Below are 20,207 nucleotides of genomic sequence, written 5' to 3' on the forward strand. Positions count from 1 at the left end.
CAGGGGTGTGAGCAATCATTTCCAGTCTTCTGGCCCGAAAGTACCTTTTATTGTATGTTAATTTTTCTCAGCTCAGAGCTAGGTAAGTAGTTGTCTGGAGAATAACTCAGTGTTTCCTGATTTCAGATTCAAGCCCTCGAGCACGCGTATGATGCCCTTTGTCAGACAGAAGGAGTCCCAGCACTGCCTTACTTCCTAATCAAGTATGACGAGACCACGGTGCTGGTTTCCTCGCTCAAACACTACAGCGATTTCTTCCAGGGTCAAAGGACAAAGGTCAGAGAAACTTTGAGGAGCATTTTATTATCCAATAAGAAAATCTGATGTTCATGTTATGATAGACCACTGCGAAATTCAGGCTCATTTAGGTGTCTTAAGCCTTCCAGAGAAAGTTTCAGGACATCTCCGCATCTTCACCGTCCCCCACCCCTACACTGCCCAAATCAGGACCTCCTCCAGGTTTTCTTAGCTCTGTGGCACCTCAGAGTAATTGTGGATTCCTCACTGCCTCAGTTTTTCTTCCTGATACACTTTCTATCTGTTTTAATTCATTGCCAGAGCTACCGCGGCAGTGCAGACTCTGGTCCTCTCGCTCCTGGTCAGTGACAGTCTCCACCCCGCAGGGATCTCCCTCAGCCCCGTCACGTTCCCCGTGCCATTCACTAATCAAGAGCTGAAGACGTCTTCCTTCTGCCCCCAGTCCACCTTTCCTGCCTCATCTTGCCCTATTTTCCTCATGAGCCATTGGTCTTGCTAGGCTTCTCTGGTTTTCCCCAGAGAGTCCCCCTAAGCAGACAGACCCAGAAGCGTTCCTGTGTCTGTCTTTGTCCTCGTGTTGTTTGGTTTTCCTAAAGCAGGTCCTGCCCGGGGGTGCTAAGAGACTGTCTGTTGTCAAAGCCCTGCGTCCATGGAGAGGCCTTCCCGTGGTGTCTCAGGTGTGAGCTGTCCCGGCTGACCTCGCTGCCCTTGCCCCTGGCCTCCCGGCCTCACCCCCCTTCTCACTCCCTTGCACACACTGCCTCTCATGCTGTTGGACTGTGAGCTCCCAGAGGGCAGGGACCAAGTCCCACACGGACCTGCCTCAGCGTAGTGGCCAGCCCTCGCCTCAGGCCCCCAGTAAAACTCTTTTGAGTGAGGGAAGGAGTACTCTAAGTGTCTTTAGATGTGATGAGATAGATAGGAAGCTGTCCTAGCCATATTAAGACACTGAAAATTAAAAATAAAATATTGATGATGAGTATCATGCAGGTTTGAAATCAAGTGGGAGGGTTTCAGTCGCCGTGTAGGTACGTCAGAGCTGAGACGAGACAGGCCTCTTGCTGGTGCCCTGGCTCTTCCTTGGCCTGAACTTCAGGTGCCTTTTATTTTAAAGTAGATTTTTTTCTTTCTCACCTACACTAGCATTTTCTTTGTCAGAGGGAGCCCTCTTTAGATTGATGACTGAGGGTTGGGTTTTTATTATAATTCTTGCCCAAGCCCCACCCCAGTCAGATTTGCAGACCTGTAGCTAACTTAGCAGCAGCAAGATCTGTCGTTGGTGCTTCGAGGCCCCGTTGTGACAGCAGATGGGGCAAATCAGCCTGGCTTTGAAAGCGGCTGGACTTCAGTTGTGCGTGGTGAAGACATGGTCTTCCCCGAGGGCAGCTCTGCCAGAACAACAGTTGGCAGTTTAAAGGGGGCTTTCACATGCTCTGTCGTGTAATGACTTCGTGACGTAGGTATTCTCAGTACCTGCGTTTCCTGTTTTTATTTATTTTTGTCTGTGCTGGCTCTTCTGTTGCAGTGTGCCCGCTGTCTCTGGTTGAGCTTGCAGGGGCCGCTTTCTAGTTGTGGTGGGCAGGCTTCTCATTGCGCTGGCTTCTTTTGTTGTGGAGCACCGGCTCGAGGGCCCTTGGGCTCCATAGTTATGGCACATGGGCTTAGTTGCCCCAAGGCATGGGGGATCGTCCCAGACCAGGGATTGAACCCATGTTCTCTGCATTGGCAGGTGGATTCTTAATCACTGGATCACCAGGGAAGTCCCGCATTTTCTCTCTGATGCAGATGAGACTCAAATGGCTTAATTGTCTGGTTCCGAAGCCCATGCACTTTCTTCCAGTCCGTTCTCATGTCACTGGGGGAGAGGTGGACCCTGCTTGCCATTTGGAATCAAGCAGGTCTGACTCCCGGTGTTGCCACCTTGTAGGTCTGTGACCTTGGGGGATGCGCACACCCTTGCGTCACCCAGGTCTCGCTGTCCCGTGGTGGTAACCTGCGTGTGCATGCTTGCTCAGTGGTGTCTCACTCTTTGAGACTCCACAGACTATAGTCCGCCAGGCTCCTCTCTTCCCCGACGCTGCTGACAAGGAAGAAATGCGATGACGTGGATAAAGTGCCCAGCTTGCAGCAGGTGGGCAGCGTGTGTCCAACTCCTTTCCTCCTCAGCAGCAGCCAGTTTTTAAAGCCTGAACGTTCTCTGGCGTCTCCTGTGAAGTGATTTGGGTGAGTTGGCGAGGCCCCTGACCCAGAGGCCAACCACCGCCCGATTCAGACGCGGCATCCTTCACTGGGTTAAGGCTGTATCTCAGGAAAGCCTGGCATGGCTCAGCGCATATCATGAGCACCTCCTGTGAGCCAGAAATTGTGAAATATGATTGCACCTGTTCTTGTGGAACCCGAGTCCTTATAGGAGCAATGAGACATCGACTTGTGGAAAGTTAGCTAGAAATTCAAGTCACAGAAAGACGGGCCAGTGAGATGACACGGACGATACTTGGCGGTTTATCTGTGCCTCTGTGTCCAGTCTTGTTCTAGGAAGGGTTGCCAGAGGCTACACAGACTGTGGACTCTCAGGAGCTCCGTGGCCTCACGGCCGACCTCCCTTCTGTAGTCCTGGGTGTCCCATCCACCCCCCGCCGTGCCGCCCAGATGCATGTTCTCACACAGCAATTGGATCGTGTCCCTCTGCTACCTGAAAACCCCCTGTGGTTCCTGTGATCTTCAAGACAGAGTTAGAAAGGCTCAGCGTTCAGGGCCTCCTCAGACTTGGCGACTGCCCATCCCTCCCACCTCACCTTCGAAAGCTCCCCAAGCTGTGCCCTCCAGATGCCCCTGCTGCCCTCGTCTTCTCCCCATCTCCCGCCTTTGGTCACGCCGGCTGGTGTTCCTCCTGCCGCTGGCCAGTGCCTCACCCCCTCCCTTCCTAGTCCACACCCTGGAAGCGCTGGCGCGGTCCCGGCGCTGTTCGACACCCCTCTTCTGTGTGCTGGTAGCGACCCCTCTCCGGGCACTGACGGGGCTTCCATGCCATTGCTGGTGTGTCACAGGTCGTCTCAACTGGGATCCCTGATCAGCCCCGGAGCAGTGGTCACACCAGGACCGTGTTACACCCCACAGCACATGCTGCACTTGTAGCGTGATGCCAGACACTTGATGGGCACACGGTGTGTGTGTGAATTTAGAGAGGAGAGAGCTGCTGGTCCTCGTGGACAAGCACAAGGCTGGTGAGCACGGAGACTTCCCAGGAAAGCAGGGCTGGAGCAGAGCCCTGAAGGCGTGAGCGCTTCCCTGGTGGCTCAGCTGGTACAGAATTCAATGCGGAAGACCCGGGTTCGATCCCTGGGATGGGAAGATCCCCTGGAGAAGGGAAAGCCTATCCACTCCAGGACTCTCGCCTGGAGAATTCTGTGGACTGTCCATGGGGTCACAAAGAGTCGGACACGACTGAGCAACTCTTTCTTTCTTTCTGGAGACGTGATGTCTGTGAAACCTAGCTCTCACTTCACTCGAGACCGTTCCTGCCTCATGGTGTGAACCCTGTTCACTTGCTTTCACATAATTCCACTTTCTCTTTCATGTTCCTTGAGTCATGAACTTTCCTTGAAATTTTTTATCCTATTCTTCGAGAAATAGGCATTCTTTTCGACATGAATTCTTCGCTTTTGTGCTCCAGCTTCCTGTTTTGCTCTATTTCCTGCCTCCTCCTCTTAGCAGGGACTTTGACCCTCAAGAAGCCCCTGCTCCTCTGTGAGCCCTGTCGTGGTGTCTTCACACAGAAGCTGGAGAGCCATTGGAATTGCCGCAGGTTTCTCTCCTTTGAGTCTGCTTTCTCTTCTGGGAAACCTGGTGCCCACAACCCTACTGACCACCGTTTCCAGCCCGAACTTGCCTCTGGGCCCTGGCCTGCGTTAGCCAACCCCCTGCCTGCCTACTCCAGCACCTCAAATTCAGTATGTCTGAGTTGATCTCAGGGTCTTCACCCCAAGGCTGGTACCCTCCTGGGCATCGCCATCTTGTAGCGACACTGTCATCCATCCGGTCACGAGAGCTGTGAATCTGGGCAGCCAGCTGGCTGCCTCTCGATCCTCTACCAGCACCATATCCGTGGATCTCACCTCCTAAACTTCTCTCTTTCTGCCACCTCTGCGTTTCTTCTGCCACCTGGCCAGCCTGAGCGTCATGGTCTTTCATCTGCTTTCCCACAGTAGCTTCCCAGTGGGCTCTGTGTGCCTGCTCAGGCCTCCATCCAGTCCGTCCCCGTATCATCCCAGGAAGTCCCCTGAAAAGCAGATCTGATCATGTCACTCTCCAAATGAGGCAGAGCAATGCTGTCTCTCCTGTGCTCTAAGAACCCAAGTCCCCTGTGTGGCGTGCAGAACCCCATGTGCCCCGGGCCCTGTGCGGATCTGTTCCCGGGTCCCCCATGTGGTGTACAGAGGCCCCCACGTGCCCCGGGCCCTGTGTGGATCTGTTTCGTGTGCCCCATGTGGTGCAGAGAGGACCCCACGTGGCCCGGGCCCTGTGCAGATAAGTCCCCGGTCCCCGTGTGGTATACAGAGGATCCCACGTGGCCCGGGCCCTGTGCAGATAAGTCCCCGGTCCCCGTGTGGTATACAGAGGACCCCATGTGGCCCGAGCCCTGTGCAGATCTGTCCCTGCTCTCCCGTGTGGTGTACAGAGGCCCCCACGTGCCCCGGGCTCTGTGCGGATCTGTCTCGTGTGCCCCATGTGGTGTACAGAGGACCCCATGTGGCCTGGGCCCTGTGCAGATAAGTCCCCAGTCCCCGTGTGGTATACAGAGGACCCCAAGTGTCCCGGGCCCTGTGCAGATCTGTCCCTGCTCCCCCGTGTGGTATGCAGAGGACCCCACGTGTCCCGGGCCCGTGCAGATCTGTCCCTGCTCCCCCATGTGGTATGCAGAGGACCCCATATGGTCTGAACCCTGTGCGAATCTGTCCCTGGGTCCCCCATATGGTATGCAGAGGACCCCCCGTGCCCCAGGCCTGTGCGGATCTGTCCCTGGTCCCCGTGTTGTATGCAGAGGCCCCCATGTGGCCCGGGCCCTGTGCGGATCTGACCCCCGCTCCCTTGGTGCTCCCCTCGGAGGTGCTGACTGCCCTCCCCCTGCAGGGCTGATGCCTGGAACTCCTGTCTCCTTTCTCTTCTTCTGTCTCATCCTCTCCCCACCCCTGTACTTCTTCTCTTCCCAGTTTCTTCAGAGTGAAACTTACTCATGATTCTTTGAAGAAAACTTCCCCCACCCCCAACTTCCGTAAAATGGTTTATTCTGCCCACAGTGGGTTTTCATAGCACTCCATTTACTGAAAATCTTTTAGTCTCCTGTGCAGATTTTAATGACTCAGATTATACTACCTTCTGTTTTATTTTAGCATAATACTAAACTCTGCATCAACATCCTTTTTAATAAATACGTATCATCATGAATTTCTCAAGTTTTGGACATTTAGGTCTCTCATAATTCTTCACTATTAGGAGCTTCTTTATGCATGAAATCCCACCCTCCCTGCCCTCCTCTTTGTACTTTGAATTGTTTGTTTCCTTAGGAAAGATTTCTAGATGTGAAATTACAAGGTTAAGAGGCTGGGCATGTTAAGGTTTATCCTCAGTCGTGTGCTGGCCGATGTCTGACGGCAGGCTCTCGGGGTGAGGGTGCTGTGCTTTCGTGGTGTCTGCTTATTTCTGTGGCCTCAGCTCTCCCACCGTGCCCCCCGCCAACTCTTGGGTTTCCAGTGTGTGGAAGTCATGCGCTGCGGAGCCAGGAAGGGCCAGTACCCGTTGGCTTCCCCGCCTGTGGGGCTAGCTCCCGTACTGCTGCTTCTGGTGACTCCTGCCCGCACCGCCGATCTCCCTCAAGCTAGCAGTGCTCGCTGAGCAGCACTGAGTATTACATGCATTGGGCTGGCTGAAAATGGGCTTTGTCTAAGCTCTTTTTGCCCTCCAGTGTGGGTTCCGGTGGTGGTGATGCTGCAGCTGTTCCGGGGTTCATGCTGATGCAGCCCCGGATGCTGCCCCACTGCCCATCGTCAGGGAAAGCTTGCTTGACTGAGTCTCATTTTTTCTCCAGAACAGCTATTTGAGATTGAATGTTTGGGAAACGTTTTGTCATTTTGACAGCGTCAGCCTTCAGTTTTCAGGTTGTGAAATCTTAGGACAAGAGCACCAGCAAAGGAGCAGTAATTGGTCTGCTGTTGGTTAGGGGCTGTTTCTTCATTCAGCAGTATCCACATCTTGGTCTCCATCGCTGACATCGCCATGCATGATATCTCAGAACTTTTTTCCTATACTTTTAAAACACATAATCCCCTTTGTGCATTTCCTGTTACATCGAGCGTGTGGGTAATAGACAGTCATTTGTCAGTTAAGCATGTTTTATGGCAGTGTGGAAATTTCTCCAGACGCTCAAGTTGGCAATTTTGCCCTCTTTCTCTTCTCACGTTGTACTTTTTCAGCAAATTGCTGGGTGGATGGTAGCCAGCTCATCACTGAACAACTTCAATGAATTATATGCTCTCAGCCAAGGAGAAAGGAGCATTTATTTCATAAACCTTCTAAATAGATTTTTTTTTTTTTGCAATTACATTTTGTTTCTTTCTGCTGAGTTCTCTTGTAAAAGGAAGTGATTTGTCCATGTTCACACAATGAATCTGTGGCAAAGCCAGTTCTAGAATCCAGATCTCCTAGCCAATGGTTATTTCTGACTGCCATTTATGAAGTCTGTTTACCCAAATAGTTAAACTGGCTTGCTGAGCCTCATTTGGACTGAATCCTACAGTGATTAAGCTTGTAGGTTTGATTCCTAAAGCACTGAAAGATTTTGGGGTCACTTTTGAATCATCAGAGGACTATTTCATTGTGTTCAGCCTGATGTCAAATGGATTCTGTCATCTTCCTCTCGGACGCTTGCTCTTCGTACTTATGCATGCCTCCTGTGGGTAGAAGAGTTCCTTTAAAACAGATTTGAGCTAACCTCCCTTTATAAATAAGTGGTAAATTTCTCTTTAGTGGTTCATTCCTTCTCTATAGCTCATTTTTAGGTCAGGTTGCTCTAAGAAACTTATTCCTGGTCCTATCTAAAAGGATTTTTTTTTTCTTACTACCTTCCTGCCTGGTTGCCTTTGTATTTAGTGTCAGAAATATGCTCATTTTTTGAAATTAAGCATCCATTTGTACTATCTGATGTCACATTCTAATTTATATAATTTAAATATCATTTAGTCTCAGCTCTACACTTTCAGATGATGAAACCTGGACCCAGAGAATATTTGATAAACTAGAACTTATCCTCCTTTTTCTCCGCCAGCTAAGAAATGGTAACTTTGAAGCTGAAGGTAGATGACTATCGGTGGTAGACTGAACTGAACGAAGAGGCCGATGTATTTACTGCAATGGGATTTTTGTTGTTATGGTTCTCGCTGGTTGCGTGCTTCTCTTGTTCTCAGTCTCTGTGCCAAGTGCAGGTGAGAGTGACCCTGTAGATGAGAAACTTAGGCACAGAGGTATCGGGAATTGCTGAAGATCAGATGAGAGTAACTCAGAACCTTTGATAACAGCCCAGGTTGATGGAGTTGTATTTGAAAATTGAAATGCCGCATCTCTGTATGAATGGCATATTCTGGATTGATATGTCTGGGTTCTTCCCAAATAAAAATTGAAGAGCCTTTAGACACCAGGTAAAAATGAACCTTAATATAGTCTATGTATTTTTGTAACCTATATGTTTTTTTTTTTTTTTCTCTGTAATGGCCTATAAAGCTCTAAAATTCTGGAGCCAGAAGGACTCCTTTGAGATGAAATGATTTTACTATTTCATTTTACAGGCGAGGGAAGACCTTCCCCAAGGTCTTAAAATCAATTAACGGCAGGATTAGAACCATACCCACTGGGCTGTAGCCTGTAGTTTTTTTTTCCCCCACCATCAGGCCATTCTCTTCTCTAAGGTGTTTCAAATGTTACAGCCGTTGAATGCCATCTTCTCCCTTCTCCCCACTTGCTTGCTGGATCAAAGAGTGATTAATGCCTTTGGTAAATTTTTTAAAGTGTGAAGTTGAAGCAAGGATGACTTATTAAATGTAGTCAGCCTGACAGATGCCGTCTATCACAGTCTATATGGGAGAACAGAATAAAGAGTTGCCCCCCCATGGTGGTGATGGCCAGCCGGACCAGGAAAACTCCAGGAAGGTAGCGTCTCCAATCAGAGAGCGCGTGAGGTGGGGGCCTCCTTCTTGGACTGCTCATGCTTTTCACAGGAAACAGTCTCTCAGACCATGCCCTCACCGTCTCACCCAGGAAAATCCCAGGGTTAAAACGTCACTAAGTGGAGAGCCTAGGATGTTGAGAAAGGAAAGAGTGGCGGCATCAAGGAGGAACTAGTCAGGTACTTGTTGTTCATTTCCTAAGTCATGCCCAACTCTTTTTTGATCCCATGGACTGCAGCACACCAGGCTTCCCTGTCCATCATCATCTTCTGGAGCTTGCTCAAAGTCATGTCCATTGAGTTGGTGATGCCATCCAACCATCTCATCCTCTGTCGTCCCCTTCTCCTCCCGCCTTCAGTCTTTCCCAGCATCAGGCTCTTTTCCAATGGCCAAAGTATTGGAGCTTCAGCATCAGTCCTTGTAATGAATATTTAGGATTGACTGGTTTGATCTGCTTGCAGTCCAAGGGACTTTTAAGAGTCTTCTCCAACACCTCAGTCCAAAAGCATCAATTCTTTGGCGTTCAGCCTTCTTTATGATCCATCTCTCACCTCCATACGTTCTCTAGCCTGGTACTAGGGGTGGAAAATTGAATACAGTTGATGCTGTCTCTTGAGAAACCTATATGCAGGTCAGGAAGCAACAGTTAGAACTAGACATGGAACAACAGACTGGTTCCAAATAGGAAAAGGAGTACATCAAGGCTGTATATTGTCACCCTGCTTATTTAACTTATATGCAGAGTACGTCATGAGAAACGCTGGGCTGGAGGAAGAACAAGCTGGAATCAAGATTGCCGGGAGAAACATCAATAACCTCAGATATACAGATGCTGCTGCTGCTGCTGCTGCTGCTGCTGCTAAGTCGCTTCAGTCGTGTCCAATTCTGTGCGACCCCATAGATGGCAGCCCACCAGGCTCCCCCGTCCCTGGGATTCTCCAGGCAAGAACACTGGAGTGGGTTGCCGTTTCCTTCTCCAGTGCATGAAAGTGAAAAGTGAAAGTGAAGTTGCTCAGTCATGTCCCCGACTCTTCAAGACCCCATGGACTGCAGCCCACCAGGCTCCTCCATCCATGGGATTTTCCAGGCAAGAGTACTGGAGTGGGGTGCCATTGCCTTCTCTGAGATATACAGATGACACCACCCTTATGGCAGAAAGTGAAGAGGAACTCAAAAGCCTCTTGATGAAAGTGAAAGAGGAGAGTGAAAAAGTTGGCTTAAAACCCAACATTCAGAAAACTAAGATCATGGCATCTGGTCCCATCACTTCATGGGAAATAGATGGGGAAACAGTAGAAACAGTGACAGACTTTATTTTTCTGGGCTCCAAAATCACTGCAGATGGTGATTGAAGTCATGAAATTAAAAGACGCTTACTCCTTGGAAGGAAAGTTATGACCAACCTAGATAGCATATTCAAAAGCAGAGACATTACTTTGCCAACAAAGGTCCATCTAGTCAAGGCTATGGTTTTTCCTGTGGTCAGGTATGGATGTGAGAGTTGGATTGTGAAGAAAGCTGAGCACTGAAGAATTGATGCTTTTGAACTGTGGTGTTGGAGAATACTCTTGAGAGTCCCTTGGATTGCAAGGAGATCCAACCAGTCCATTCTGAAGGAGATCAGCCCTGGGATTTCTTTGGAAGGAATGATGCTAAAGCTGAAACTCCAGTACTTTGGCCACCTCATGTCAAGAGTTGACTCATTGGAAAAGACTCTGATGCTGGGAGGGATTGGGGGCAGGAGGAGAAGGGGATGACAGAAGATGAGATGGCTGGATGGCATCACTGACTCGATGGACGTGAGTTTGAGTGAACTCCGGGAGATGGTGATGGACAGGGACGCCTGGCGTGCTGCGATTCATGGGGTCGCAAAGAGTCGGACACGACTGAGCTACTGAACTGAACTGAACTGGTGCTAATAAGTTCATGGTTTTCTGCCAGCCACCTTCCTTCCCTCCTCCTTTAACCCACCCTTTCACCACCCCTTCTCCCTCTTCCTGCTCCCTTTCTTGTTTCCATCTTTTCACCATTCACCTGCCTTCATTTGGTATATGCTGTGTATCTGTGAACTCATCATGGAGACCTTGAGGCTACTCCCTGCTCTGCAGATGCTCGCTCTCTTCTTTTTTTCTAATGGCCTTTATCTTAGAATAATTTTAGATTTATAGAAAAGCGGAAGTATGGTGCAGAGGCTACCCTCACCCATTTTAGTTTTCTCTAGTGTTGTCACCTTACAGTATTGCAGTACATTTGTCAGAAGTGAGAAACCAACATTAATACATAACCATTTACTCCACTCTGGAGTTTGTTCACATGTCACCAGTTTTTCCGTTAGCACCCTCCTGCATGCAGGGATCCCATCCGGGAGACTACATTCTGTTGTCATGTCATGTCTCCTTCTCCTCTGGTCTCTAACAGTTCCTCAGACTTCTGTTGTTTTTAGTGACCTTGACAGTTTTGAAGAGTTCAGTTATTTTGGTCAAATGCCTCTTAGTTTGGGCTTGTCTGTTGTTTACTTATGATTCAGTTCAGTTTAGTCGCTCCGTCGTGTCCGACTCTGCAACCCCATGAACTGCAGCACACCAGGCGTCCCTGTCCATCACCATCTCCCAGAGTCCACCCAAAGCCATGTCCATCGAGTCAGTGATGCCATCTAGCCATCTCATCCTCTGTTGTCCCCTTCTCCTCCCGCCCTCAGTCTTTCCCAGGATCAGGGTCTTTTCCAATGATTTGGCTCTTTGCATCAAGTGGCCAAAGTATTGAAGCTTCAGCATCAGTCTTTCCAATGAATATTCAGGGTATTGATTTTCTTTAGGATTGACTCGTTTGATCTCCTTGTTGTCCAGGGGTCTGTCAAGAATCTTCTCTAGCGCCACAGTTCGAAAGCATCAATTCTTCAGTGCTCAGCCTTCTTTATGGTCCAACTCTTACAACCATACATGACTACTGGGAAAACCATAGCTTTGGCTATACGGATCTTTGTTGGCAAAGTGATGTCTCAGCTTTGTAATATACTGTCTAGGTTTGTCATAGCTTTTCTTCCAAGGAGCAAGCGTCTTTTAATTTCATGGCTGCAGTCACCATCTGCAGTGATTTTGGAGCCCAAGAAAATAAAATCTGCCACTGTTTCCACTGTTTCCCCATCTATTTGCCATGAAGTGATGGGGCCAGATGCCATGATCTTGTTTTTGAATGTTGAGTTTTAACCCAGCTTTTTCACTCTCCTCTTTCACCTTCATCAAAAGGCTCTTTTTAGTTCCTCTTCACTTTCTGCCATTAGAGTGGTATCATATGCATATCTGAGGTTGTTGATATTTCTCCTGGCAATCTTGATTACAGCTTGTGATTCGTTCCGCTGGTTCATTCTTGTGATGTACTCTGCTCATAAATTAAATAAGCAGGGTGACAGTATGCAGCCTTGACGTACTCCTTCCCCAGTTTGGAACCAGTCTGTTGTTCCATGCCCAGTTCTAACTGTTGCCTTTTGACCTGCATACAGATTTCTCAGGAGACAAGTAAGGTGGTCTGGTATTCCTAGCTCTTTAAGAATTTTCCAGTTTGTTGTGATCCACAAAGTCAAAGGCTTTGGCATAGTCAATGAAGCAGAAATAGATGTTTTTCTGGAATTCCCTTGTTTTTCTAATATTCAAAATTATCCCTACTATTTTTTCTTTGGGAACGAGTCACTAAGTTGAGCCCACACTCAAGGTGGAGAGGGATTAAGGTCTGTCCCTGGAGGGTCTGTATCTACATATATTGCTTGGAAATCTTCTGTAAGGAAGACTTGTTCCTTCACCTTCAAATATTCGTCTCATCGTGTATGTCATTATGGACTCATAGGTATTTATTTTGGTTTGGGTTATGATCTCGTACTACGTTCTTCATTTCCTTGCTCGCCTTGTGCCAGCCTTGGCCACTGAGAGCTCTTTGCAGGTGTCTCTGGTGCCCCTTGCCATGCCCTTGGCCTTCTGTTCATTCAGCACTTTCTGTCTGGTGTACTGTGTGCTCCAGGCTCGTCTTCTGTTTTCCCTGCTGTGTGTGCTCAGTCACTCAGTCGTGTCTAACTCTTTGTAACCCCATGGACTGTAGCCCGCCAGGCTCCTCTGTCCATGGGATTTCCCAGGCAAGAACACTGGCGTGGGTTGCCATTTCCTCCTCCATCCCTTTCCCATGCAAGGACTGAACTTGCTTCTCCTTTGTCCCCTGCATTGCAGGCAGCTTCTGTACCACTGAGCTATCAGGGAAGCCCTTTTTTTTTCCCTGCTCTAGCCCTAGGATTACTCATGTGTCCAAAGAGCCCTGATTCCTTTTACTGTACTGTATGATTCCTACTGTACTGGAGAACAGTACTTAGAAATTAAGACCTCATTGTCTTTTGAGAGGAAGGAGACAGAAAAAGTGAAAGCTGTCCTGTGCGATGTACAGAGGGATCAGGAAGCAGAGAAGCAGGGTGACGGCCTCCACTGGGGCAGTCGTCATTAAAAAGCAGAGCTTTCCAGATGTGGAGATCAGGGCCGGGGAGCTGCAAGCAGGAGGAGTGGGAGGAAAAGCAGGTGAGCAGCATCGACAGCAGCAGGCTTTTTAGTTTGGTCTGACTCTGCGCTTACGTACAGCGGTAGTGACCCTTCTTTGACTTTTCTCATTACATGAAAATTAGCAATTTTCACAGACCATCTCTCTTTGAGACAGGATCTTCTCTTTGTGAGCCCTGACAGTTGGCTGCCCTCCCTCCCTGTCTTCCTTTCAGTCTTCCTTCTGCTACTGCTGCAAAGTCACTTCAGTCATGTCTGACTCTGTGCGACCCCATAGACGGCAGCCCACCAGGCTCCTTGGTCCATGGGATTTTCCAGGCAAGAGTACTGGAGTAGGGTGCCATTGCCTTCTCCGAGTCTTCCTTCTAAATGAATCTAATTCCTCACAGAGGGTGAAGGGACGAATTGGACAGCCCGGGCCACAAGGACATTCTGTCTTCTGCTTTCTTCTCTTTCCTCCAGCCCTTCACCAAGTGTCTAATAGTTGATGCTTTTGCACAACCAAATAAACAGGAGAGGGGAGGGATTAGCAGTGCTTGTGCTGTGAATCTGACACGGTCCCTGCCTCACTCGAAGTCTTTTTTGTTCACAGATAACTATTGGCGTGTACGATCCCTGTAACTTAGCACAGTACCCCGGATGGCCTTTGAGGAACCTTTTGGTCCTAGCAGCCCACAGATGGTATTTACGTGTGTGTGTGTGTGTGTGTGTGTGTGTGTGTGTATGTGTCCATCTGCCTATCTGTCTCTGTCAGTCTTTGACTGTATGTTTTTGACCTTGTATCTGACTCTGTCTATATTTCTGTTTTCCCAAATGGATTTTTTTGTCATTGCTGGTGTAGAAACCAGATAACAAATCAGTAAATTGTCATGATCCAGTTTCCATTGGTGGTGAGCTTCTAAGCAGGTCTGTTACGGACCTTCAGATTCCGACTGTATCGCGCTGAAGACAGCGTAGAGTAGAGCAGGACCCACAGCTCGGGGAACCCCAATCTGAACTTCTCTAGACCCCACTTCAGCTGCGTTGTGTTCAGGAAGGATTTTCTTATTGCTACCATCCTCCCTTTTTCCCGACCCTAAACTGAATAAAATGGAGGGTAGTGCACATTTGAAAAGATGCCCAACATCGTCAGTCATCCAGGAAATAAAATATAACAAGACAGTACCCGTTAATAAAGACAATAAGATGCTGTTATGAAAGATACTACCACACACTCACCAGATAATGAGATGCCTACCAGACTGAGTTTAGAAAGATGACAATACCAAGTGCTGTCAACGATGTGGGTGAATCGGAACCCTCAGACATCACTGGGTACCTGTTTGGAAGTATCTCCCAAAGTTAGAAATATCTATAGCTCAGCAGTTTCCCTCTCAGGTACAAAAGCACAGAAATGCACCCTCAGATGCAAGCAAGACACCTATACAGGAATGCCGATCGCAGCGTTGTTCTTTATAACCAAACACTGGGAATAACCCAGGTCTCCTTGAACAACGAAATGGATAATATGGTGGGGTGTATTCACTGCCATGGAATGCAGTGTTGTAGTCAGCCTGAGTGAATTACTGGTACACTTATCAACACGGATGAGTTTAAAAAGCATAGTGTTAAAAAATAAATAAATAAATAAATAAAAATAAAAAGCATAGTGTTGAGTGAAGAAGGCTGGACCTTCTAAGTTAAAACTTAAGTCCCTACTTAGAAGTTAGAGTAGGACTTAGAAGTTAGAGTAGGAGTTACTGTTGAAGGGGCTGTTTAAGGACTGGGAGGAAGCATGAGACAGGCTCCTGTGTATTTAGGATTTGGGTATTTACGTTTGTGTGTGCTTTACTTAGATAACGATGTCCACTGAAGATAGCTAGATCATAGAGCTTCCCCAGAAGGATAGGGTTGCACGTGCTTATCCTGGTGGTGAGTCCGTGTAGCCGTGGGCTTCCTCACCACGGCCGCTCTGTACGCTCCTGTGGGAGAAGGGGGACCGGAGGAACTCATGCTTGTCTTGGAGTTTCTTTTTAATGTCTTATGAGCTTCTTTCCCCCTGCATTCAAGATTCATTTGTCAGAATTATTTCTGTGCAATATGAAATCATTCTGTAAAACTCACCTAAAAAGAAATCAGAGCCCGTTCCACACCCAGCCTTTAGACACTTGGACAAAGGAAGCCTATGTGGATGTGCTCAGAATCTCTGAGGTGAAAGCTGTTTCCGCCAAGGGTGTTGGGGGTGTACTTACAGTGACTGGAATCCTCCAGCTGGGTTTGCCGAAGCTCTTACGTGAGCTCTCTCTCTTCCTTCCTTGAAAAAACTGAAACATAAACATCCGGGGCTGACACCAGGAGTGGCAGTTTCCAGTCCGTGGAAGTGGTCTGCTTCCGGGACCGCACCCTGCAGGGGGTGAGAGACGTCACCCACAGCATCGTCTTCGAAGTGAAGCTTCCAGAGATGGCGTTCAGCCCAGGTAATTTGCCACCTTGGAGAATGCACATAATTACCGTTTATCAGAAACCCAATCAATTCAGTTCAGTTCAGTCGCTCAGTTGTATCCACCTCTTTGTGACCCCATGGACTGCAGCACACCAGGCTTCCCTGTCTGTCACCAACTCACAGAGCTTGCTCAAACTCATGTCCTTTGAGTCAGTGATGCCATCCAACCATCTCATCCTCTGTCATCCCATTTTCTTCCTGCCTTCAATCTTTCCCATCATCAGGGTCTTTTCAAATGAGTCGGCTCTTCATATCAGGTGGCCAAAGTATTGGAGCTTCAGCTTCAGCATCAGTCCTTCCAATGAATATTCAGGACTGATCTCCTTTAGAATGGACTGATTGGATCTCCTTGCAGTCCAAGGGACTGTCAAGAGTCTTCTCCAACACCACAGTTCAGCATCAGTTCTTTGGCACTCAGCTTTCTTTATTGTCCAACTCTCACATCCATACATGACTACTGGAAAAACCATAGCCTTGACTAGACAGACCTTTGTTGGCAAAGTAATGTCTCTGCTCTTTGATATTCTGTCTAGGTTGGTCATAACTTTCCTTCCAAGGAGCAAGCGTCTTTTAATTTCATGGCTGCAGTCACCGTCGGCAGTGATTTTGGAGCCCAGAAACCGATCCGCCTTGCTGTTCTTTCCTCCCTGTACAGTGGCAGTGGAGGTGAGCTGCAGCTCCTGCCTCTGTGTCACTGCGGATGTGTCCCTGGCACGGAGGGCAGAGATTCTCCCCAGGAAATTCCCTCAAGGCAGTTTTTTCAGCCCTGAGGATTTTTTTTTCCTTACTTTTTTGTTTTTGGTTAACAAAAGAATCTTTATTCCTTGCCCTTCTTACAGGAAGAATGAAGTATTAATGCACTAACATTTTTATTTGTTACAAAATATTGTGTGTGATCTTATTCCCAATAAACTAGTCAGCAAAAGTGCCATTTCTCCTTCCACATTTAATGTTCTTCATCTTATCCCCACCTCATAAGTTAGGAAATGCAGGCTCACAGATACGTTTTATATATATATATAAGGGAGGGGGAAGGGGAGGGGGAGGGGGAGGGGGAAGTGTGTTTATGTATAGATGGTCTTGCTTTTATGTCTATGTCTGTCTTGAGGTACACATCACAAAGACAGAATAACAGACTCCAATTTGAGTAGAAGTAAAGGAAGTGAAGCCATCTCGTGGAACACCCCTTATGAGGGATCTGACTGCTGTGGTCGCTGTGAGGGCATACTGTAATTCCTTCATAAATGCTAATTGGTAATTTCCCATCTTACCCAAAGTCCAGAACTCTTTCCAAGATGACCCCTTCAGCTTCTTTGTACAGCAAGCTCTTCAAAGTACTTTTATACACTGACATGGTTTACTTTGCTCCTGTATTGCAGCATCTGCACTGTCCCAAGGCACCTTGCTTTCTTCAGTCCATGAATCATGTGCCTTGCTGTGAGTGTGTGTTTTGGGGATGAGGAGTTTTAAGATCTCTGCTTGGTCAGGCAAAAGAGGAAGCTGTTCACTTGCGAGTTTGGAGCCTTAAGATATCTTTTGTCTGTCCGCTGTCTTGTCTTGTTGCTGTTTAGCCACTCAGTCATGCCTGACTCTCTGCGACCCCATGGCTGAAGCATGCCACGCTTCCCTGTCCTTCACCAACACCCAGAGCTTGCTCAGACTGATGTCTGTCTAGTCGGTGTTGCCATCCAGCCATCTCATCCTCTGTCGCCCCCTTCTCCTCCTTCCCAGCATCAGGGTCGTTTCTGGTGCGTTGTTTTTGGATGTTTGCATTTGGTTTAGCACCCTCTCCTGCCTACCACCTTTGGGGAGAGGCACTTTTCTCTCCATTTTTAAGATAAAGTCACTGAATTACTCTCTGATCCCCGTGATATCACGGATGCTTGGTGAAGCTGGCAAACCCAGGATACGCCACGCACTTCACTTGAGAAAGCGGTTTTCTGTAGCACAATACTTGATACTTGATATCAAGTGTAGATGATTTAGTTTAAGAAAGGCAAATGTTCCTGATGCAGATTGATGTTCTCTGTCTTAGCTGTAAATAAAACTTCATAATAAATAAAACTGTGTATTGTAATGTGAACTGAAGCTATTAGTATGGTAGTATCTTTTAAAATTTCTGAGATATCCCATAGTTGCAGTGACAGTCTCACAAGAAATGGTTTTGAACATCCTGTAGCTTCTTCTGCTCTCCTGGTGCAGCCAGGCTCCCTCTCCTTTGCTGACCCAGAGTATTCCTGCAGCTGGCTGAGGGAGGGGCAGAGTGGGAGGCCCCTCCTTTCAGTTCCTGTCCTTGATGTGCATCTTTGTCCAACTCTCCTCTTTGTCCAGCTAGGGGAGAACAGAGCCTTATTTTCCCCTAAAAAATTTTTTTTTTTCTCATCAGTTTGGGGTATGTCTTATGGATGTAGATTAGATGGAAGCAGGGGGCTTTCGTGGTGGCTCAGATGGTAAAGAATCCACCTGCAATGCAGGAGACCTGGGTTTGATCCCTGGGTGGGGAAGATTCCCTGGAGGAGGGCATGGCAACTCACTCCAGTATTCTTGCCTCAAGAATCCTATGGACAGAAGAGCCTGGCAGGCTACAGTCTATGGGATTGCAAAGAGTCAGACGCGACTGAGCACAGCACATAGTATTTTTTTAAAAATCATCAATAAGTTTAAAGTACATCTGATTTCATTAAAATGGCTGTAACATTTTGAGTACAGAGAGGTTTTAATTTGCGATGACATTTTGTTTTTGTTTTATGCTTTCTTACCTGTAATAGGAGCAAATTTAGATGGGAGTTATTAATCATAATACTAGACTGTGTTTCTAAAGTTCCTGTCAAATTTCTGTGCCATGTATTAAAGAAGCATTTTTTAATTTAATGTAAGAACAATAAGGAAATCAAACAAAATGTGAATCAGTAACAAGTTTGAACTTTTTTTTTCCCCCAGAAAAGTAATTCTGGAGTTCTTCTTCTCTTTAAGATCTAAAATCTATTGTTTCAGCTTTAATTTTTTTGTGATGTAAAAAAGGACCAGCCCATAGCACCTGAACTAGAATAGGAAGGGGCATTTGTTTTCTGGCTTCCTGCTGTGAAAGATGCCTGCAGCCAGGTAGCTTTTGAAGCTACTTGGTTTCCCACTGGTCATCCTAGCCCAGAAATACAAAATTGTGTAAAGGAAATCAACCCCCCTTGGCCCCATAGTTATATTGAACAAGACTATTTTAGGAAACAAAGGTTAAAAGCTAATAGGCCCAAGGAAGGGAAAATAGGGCGTTGATAGAAATACAAAAATAGGAGAATTTCCAAAGAAAGCCAGTGTACAACTAGTGACAAATGGAAAATTCCTGCCAATTGCGTCCTAAAATACCTCTGAACCTTAGAGCAAGGAGCTCCTGTTTCTTCAGAGACTGTCAGTTAAAGCAGATACTGGAGGTGGTACTGGAAGGGTAGGTGGCTGAAGGAATCCCCTGTGAAGGAGCTGAGACTGTCTTCTGAATTTGGGGAATTCAGTGAGGAAGGGAAAGTGACTGAGGTCCCCAGGTGCGGGGCATATAAGCGTGGGTGGCCCCCTGGTGCAGGAGTTACAAGACCAGGTTTCCACCAAGGAAACCAGGATTCCATTGAGGTATTCCGCAGAGCACTCGAGATTTTTTTTTTTTTTTTGGAGAGGATTTTGCAGCAGTGGAATAGAGCAGCAGTTCCCTGAATGTGTCCCGTGGGGTTTTAATCGGTGTTACGGGGTGAGGGAGTTACGGAGAGCCAGCTGAGACTGGGAAGCTCAAAGCCAAGTCAGATGGTGTGGCTCCTTTCCTGCAGGCCTCTCCGAGCTTCATCTCCACTACCTGGGAGGGACTCCAGGCGGGGGCAGGGCAGGTGGAGACACAGGTGGGGACGAAGCACTTCCCAGGCCCACTGCCACAGGAGCTTCATCCGCTCAGGGCTTTGCATGGAGGAGGCGTTGTGACAACAGCTAGAACTGGAATTGCAGAGGCCCCCATAGCAGAGGTTAAAAGAGATTGGCAGAGAAGGGAGAAGCCAGGGAAGAGGAGTCTTAATGGAGAGGACAGCTTGGCAGAGGAGCAGTCCCTGGACTGAGATCTGTAGACAGGCAGGCACGCTGAGGTGGACAGGGAGGCAGGGCGTGAGGGTGGCGTGAAGATGAGGAGCGCAAGGGGCACGCTGACCTGGGGGGGAAGGTGTGCTGCAGCCACGCTGGCGGGGCTTCCTCAGATGAAGACCCCTCCACAGGCCGAGACCCGCTCCAGGTGTGGTCGTCTTTCCTTTTGTTTTTCTGAGCAGCCTCCAGTAGCAGCAGAAGTTGAGGCAACTCAGGGCAGAGTCCAGGGCTCTTTCAGAAGCACCTGTGCAGGAAGACTGTGCTTGGGTCTGGGGGTCTCTAAACAAGACTCCTCGTGGCCCAGGGACATGAGGAGGCAGCCAAGGCAGGTGGGTGCAAATTCAGGCCTGCACACCTCCTTGAAAAAGACGTGGACTCAAAGCTTATCGAGGCGTGAGCCATCTTGCTCCTTGGATTCATTCTTTATTCTTCTCTCCTTCACTGAAATCGCTGTTTTATTTGTCTCCAGATTGTCCCAAGGCGGTCGGATGGGAAAAGAACCAGAAGGGAGGCATGGGACCGAGGATGGTGAACCTCAGCGAGTGTATGGACCCTAAAAGGTACAGCTTGGAAGCCGTTCCCGCCAGGGCTCACGCCTGGTTCTGTCAG

At 48.1% G+C, this 20,207-nt stretch overlaps 1 protein-coding gene across 21 annotated transcripts in view; it reads left to right on the forward strand.

Annotated features, from left to right (window-relative positions):
- The window catches only part of ATG7 (autophagy related 7), a 293,009-nt gene that overhangs the window by 40,791 nt on the left and 232,011 nt on the right, over positions 1-20,207 (forward strand). For 20 of the 21 annotated variants that reach the window (XR_011563074.1, XR_011563076.1, XR_011563075.1 and 17 more), the window contains exons 7-10: positions 127-276; positions 13,599-13,687; positions 15,341-15,462; positions 20,068-20,158. Coding sequence is in view for 15 of the 21 variants with exons in the window: in XM_070776866.1 (XP_070632967.1) it covers positions 127-276; positions 13,599-13,687; positions 15,341-15,462; positions 20,068-20,158 (452 nt within the window). In the remaining 6 variants the exon portion in view is untranslated. Of the gene's footprint in view, positions 1-126; positions 277-13,598; positions 13,688-15,340; positions 15,463-20,067; positions 20,159-20,207 lie in introns of those variants that run through there. The other variant, XM_070776870.1, reaches the window with a different exon arrangement.

This window comes from Bos indicus, chromosome 22 (genome assembly GCF_029378745.1).
Source record: "Bos indicus isolate NIAB-ARS_2022 breed Sahiwal x Tharparkar chromosome 22, NIAB-ARS_B.indTharparkar_mat_pri_1.0, whole genome shotgun sequence".
In the NCBI taxonomy this organism is placed as follows: Eukaryota; Metazoa; Chordata; class Mammalia; order Artiodactyla; family Bovidae; genus Bos; species Bos indicus.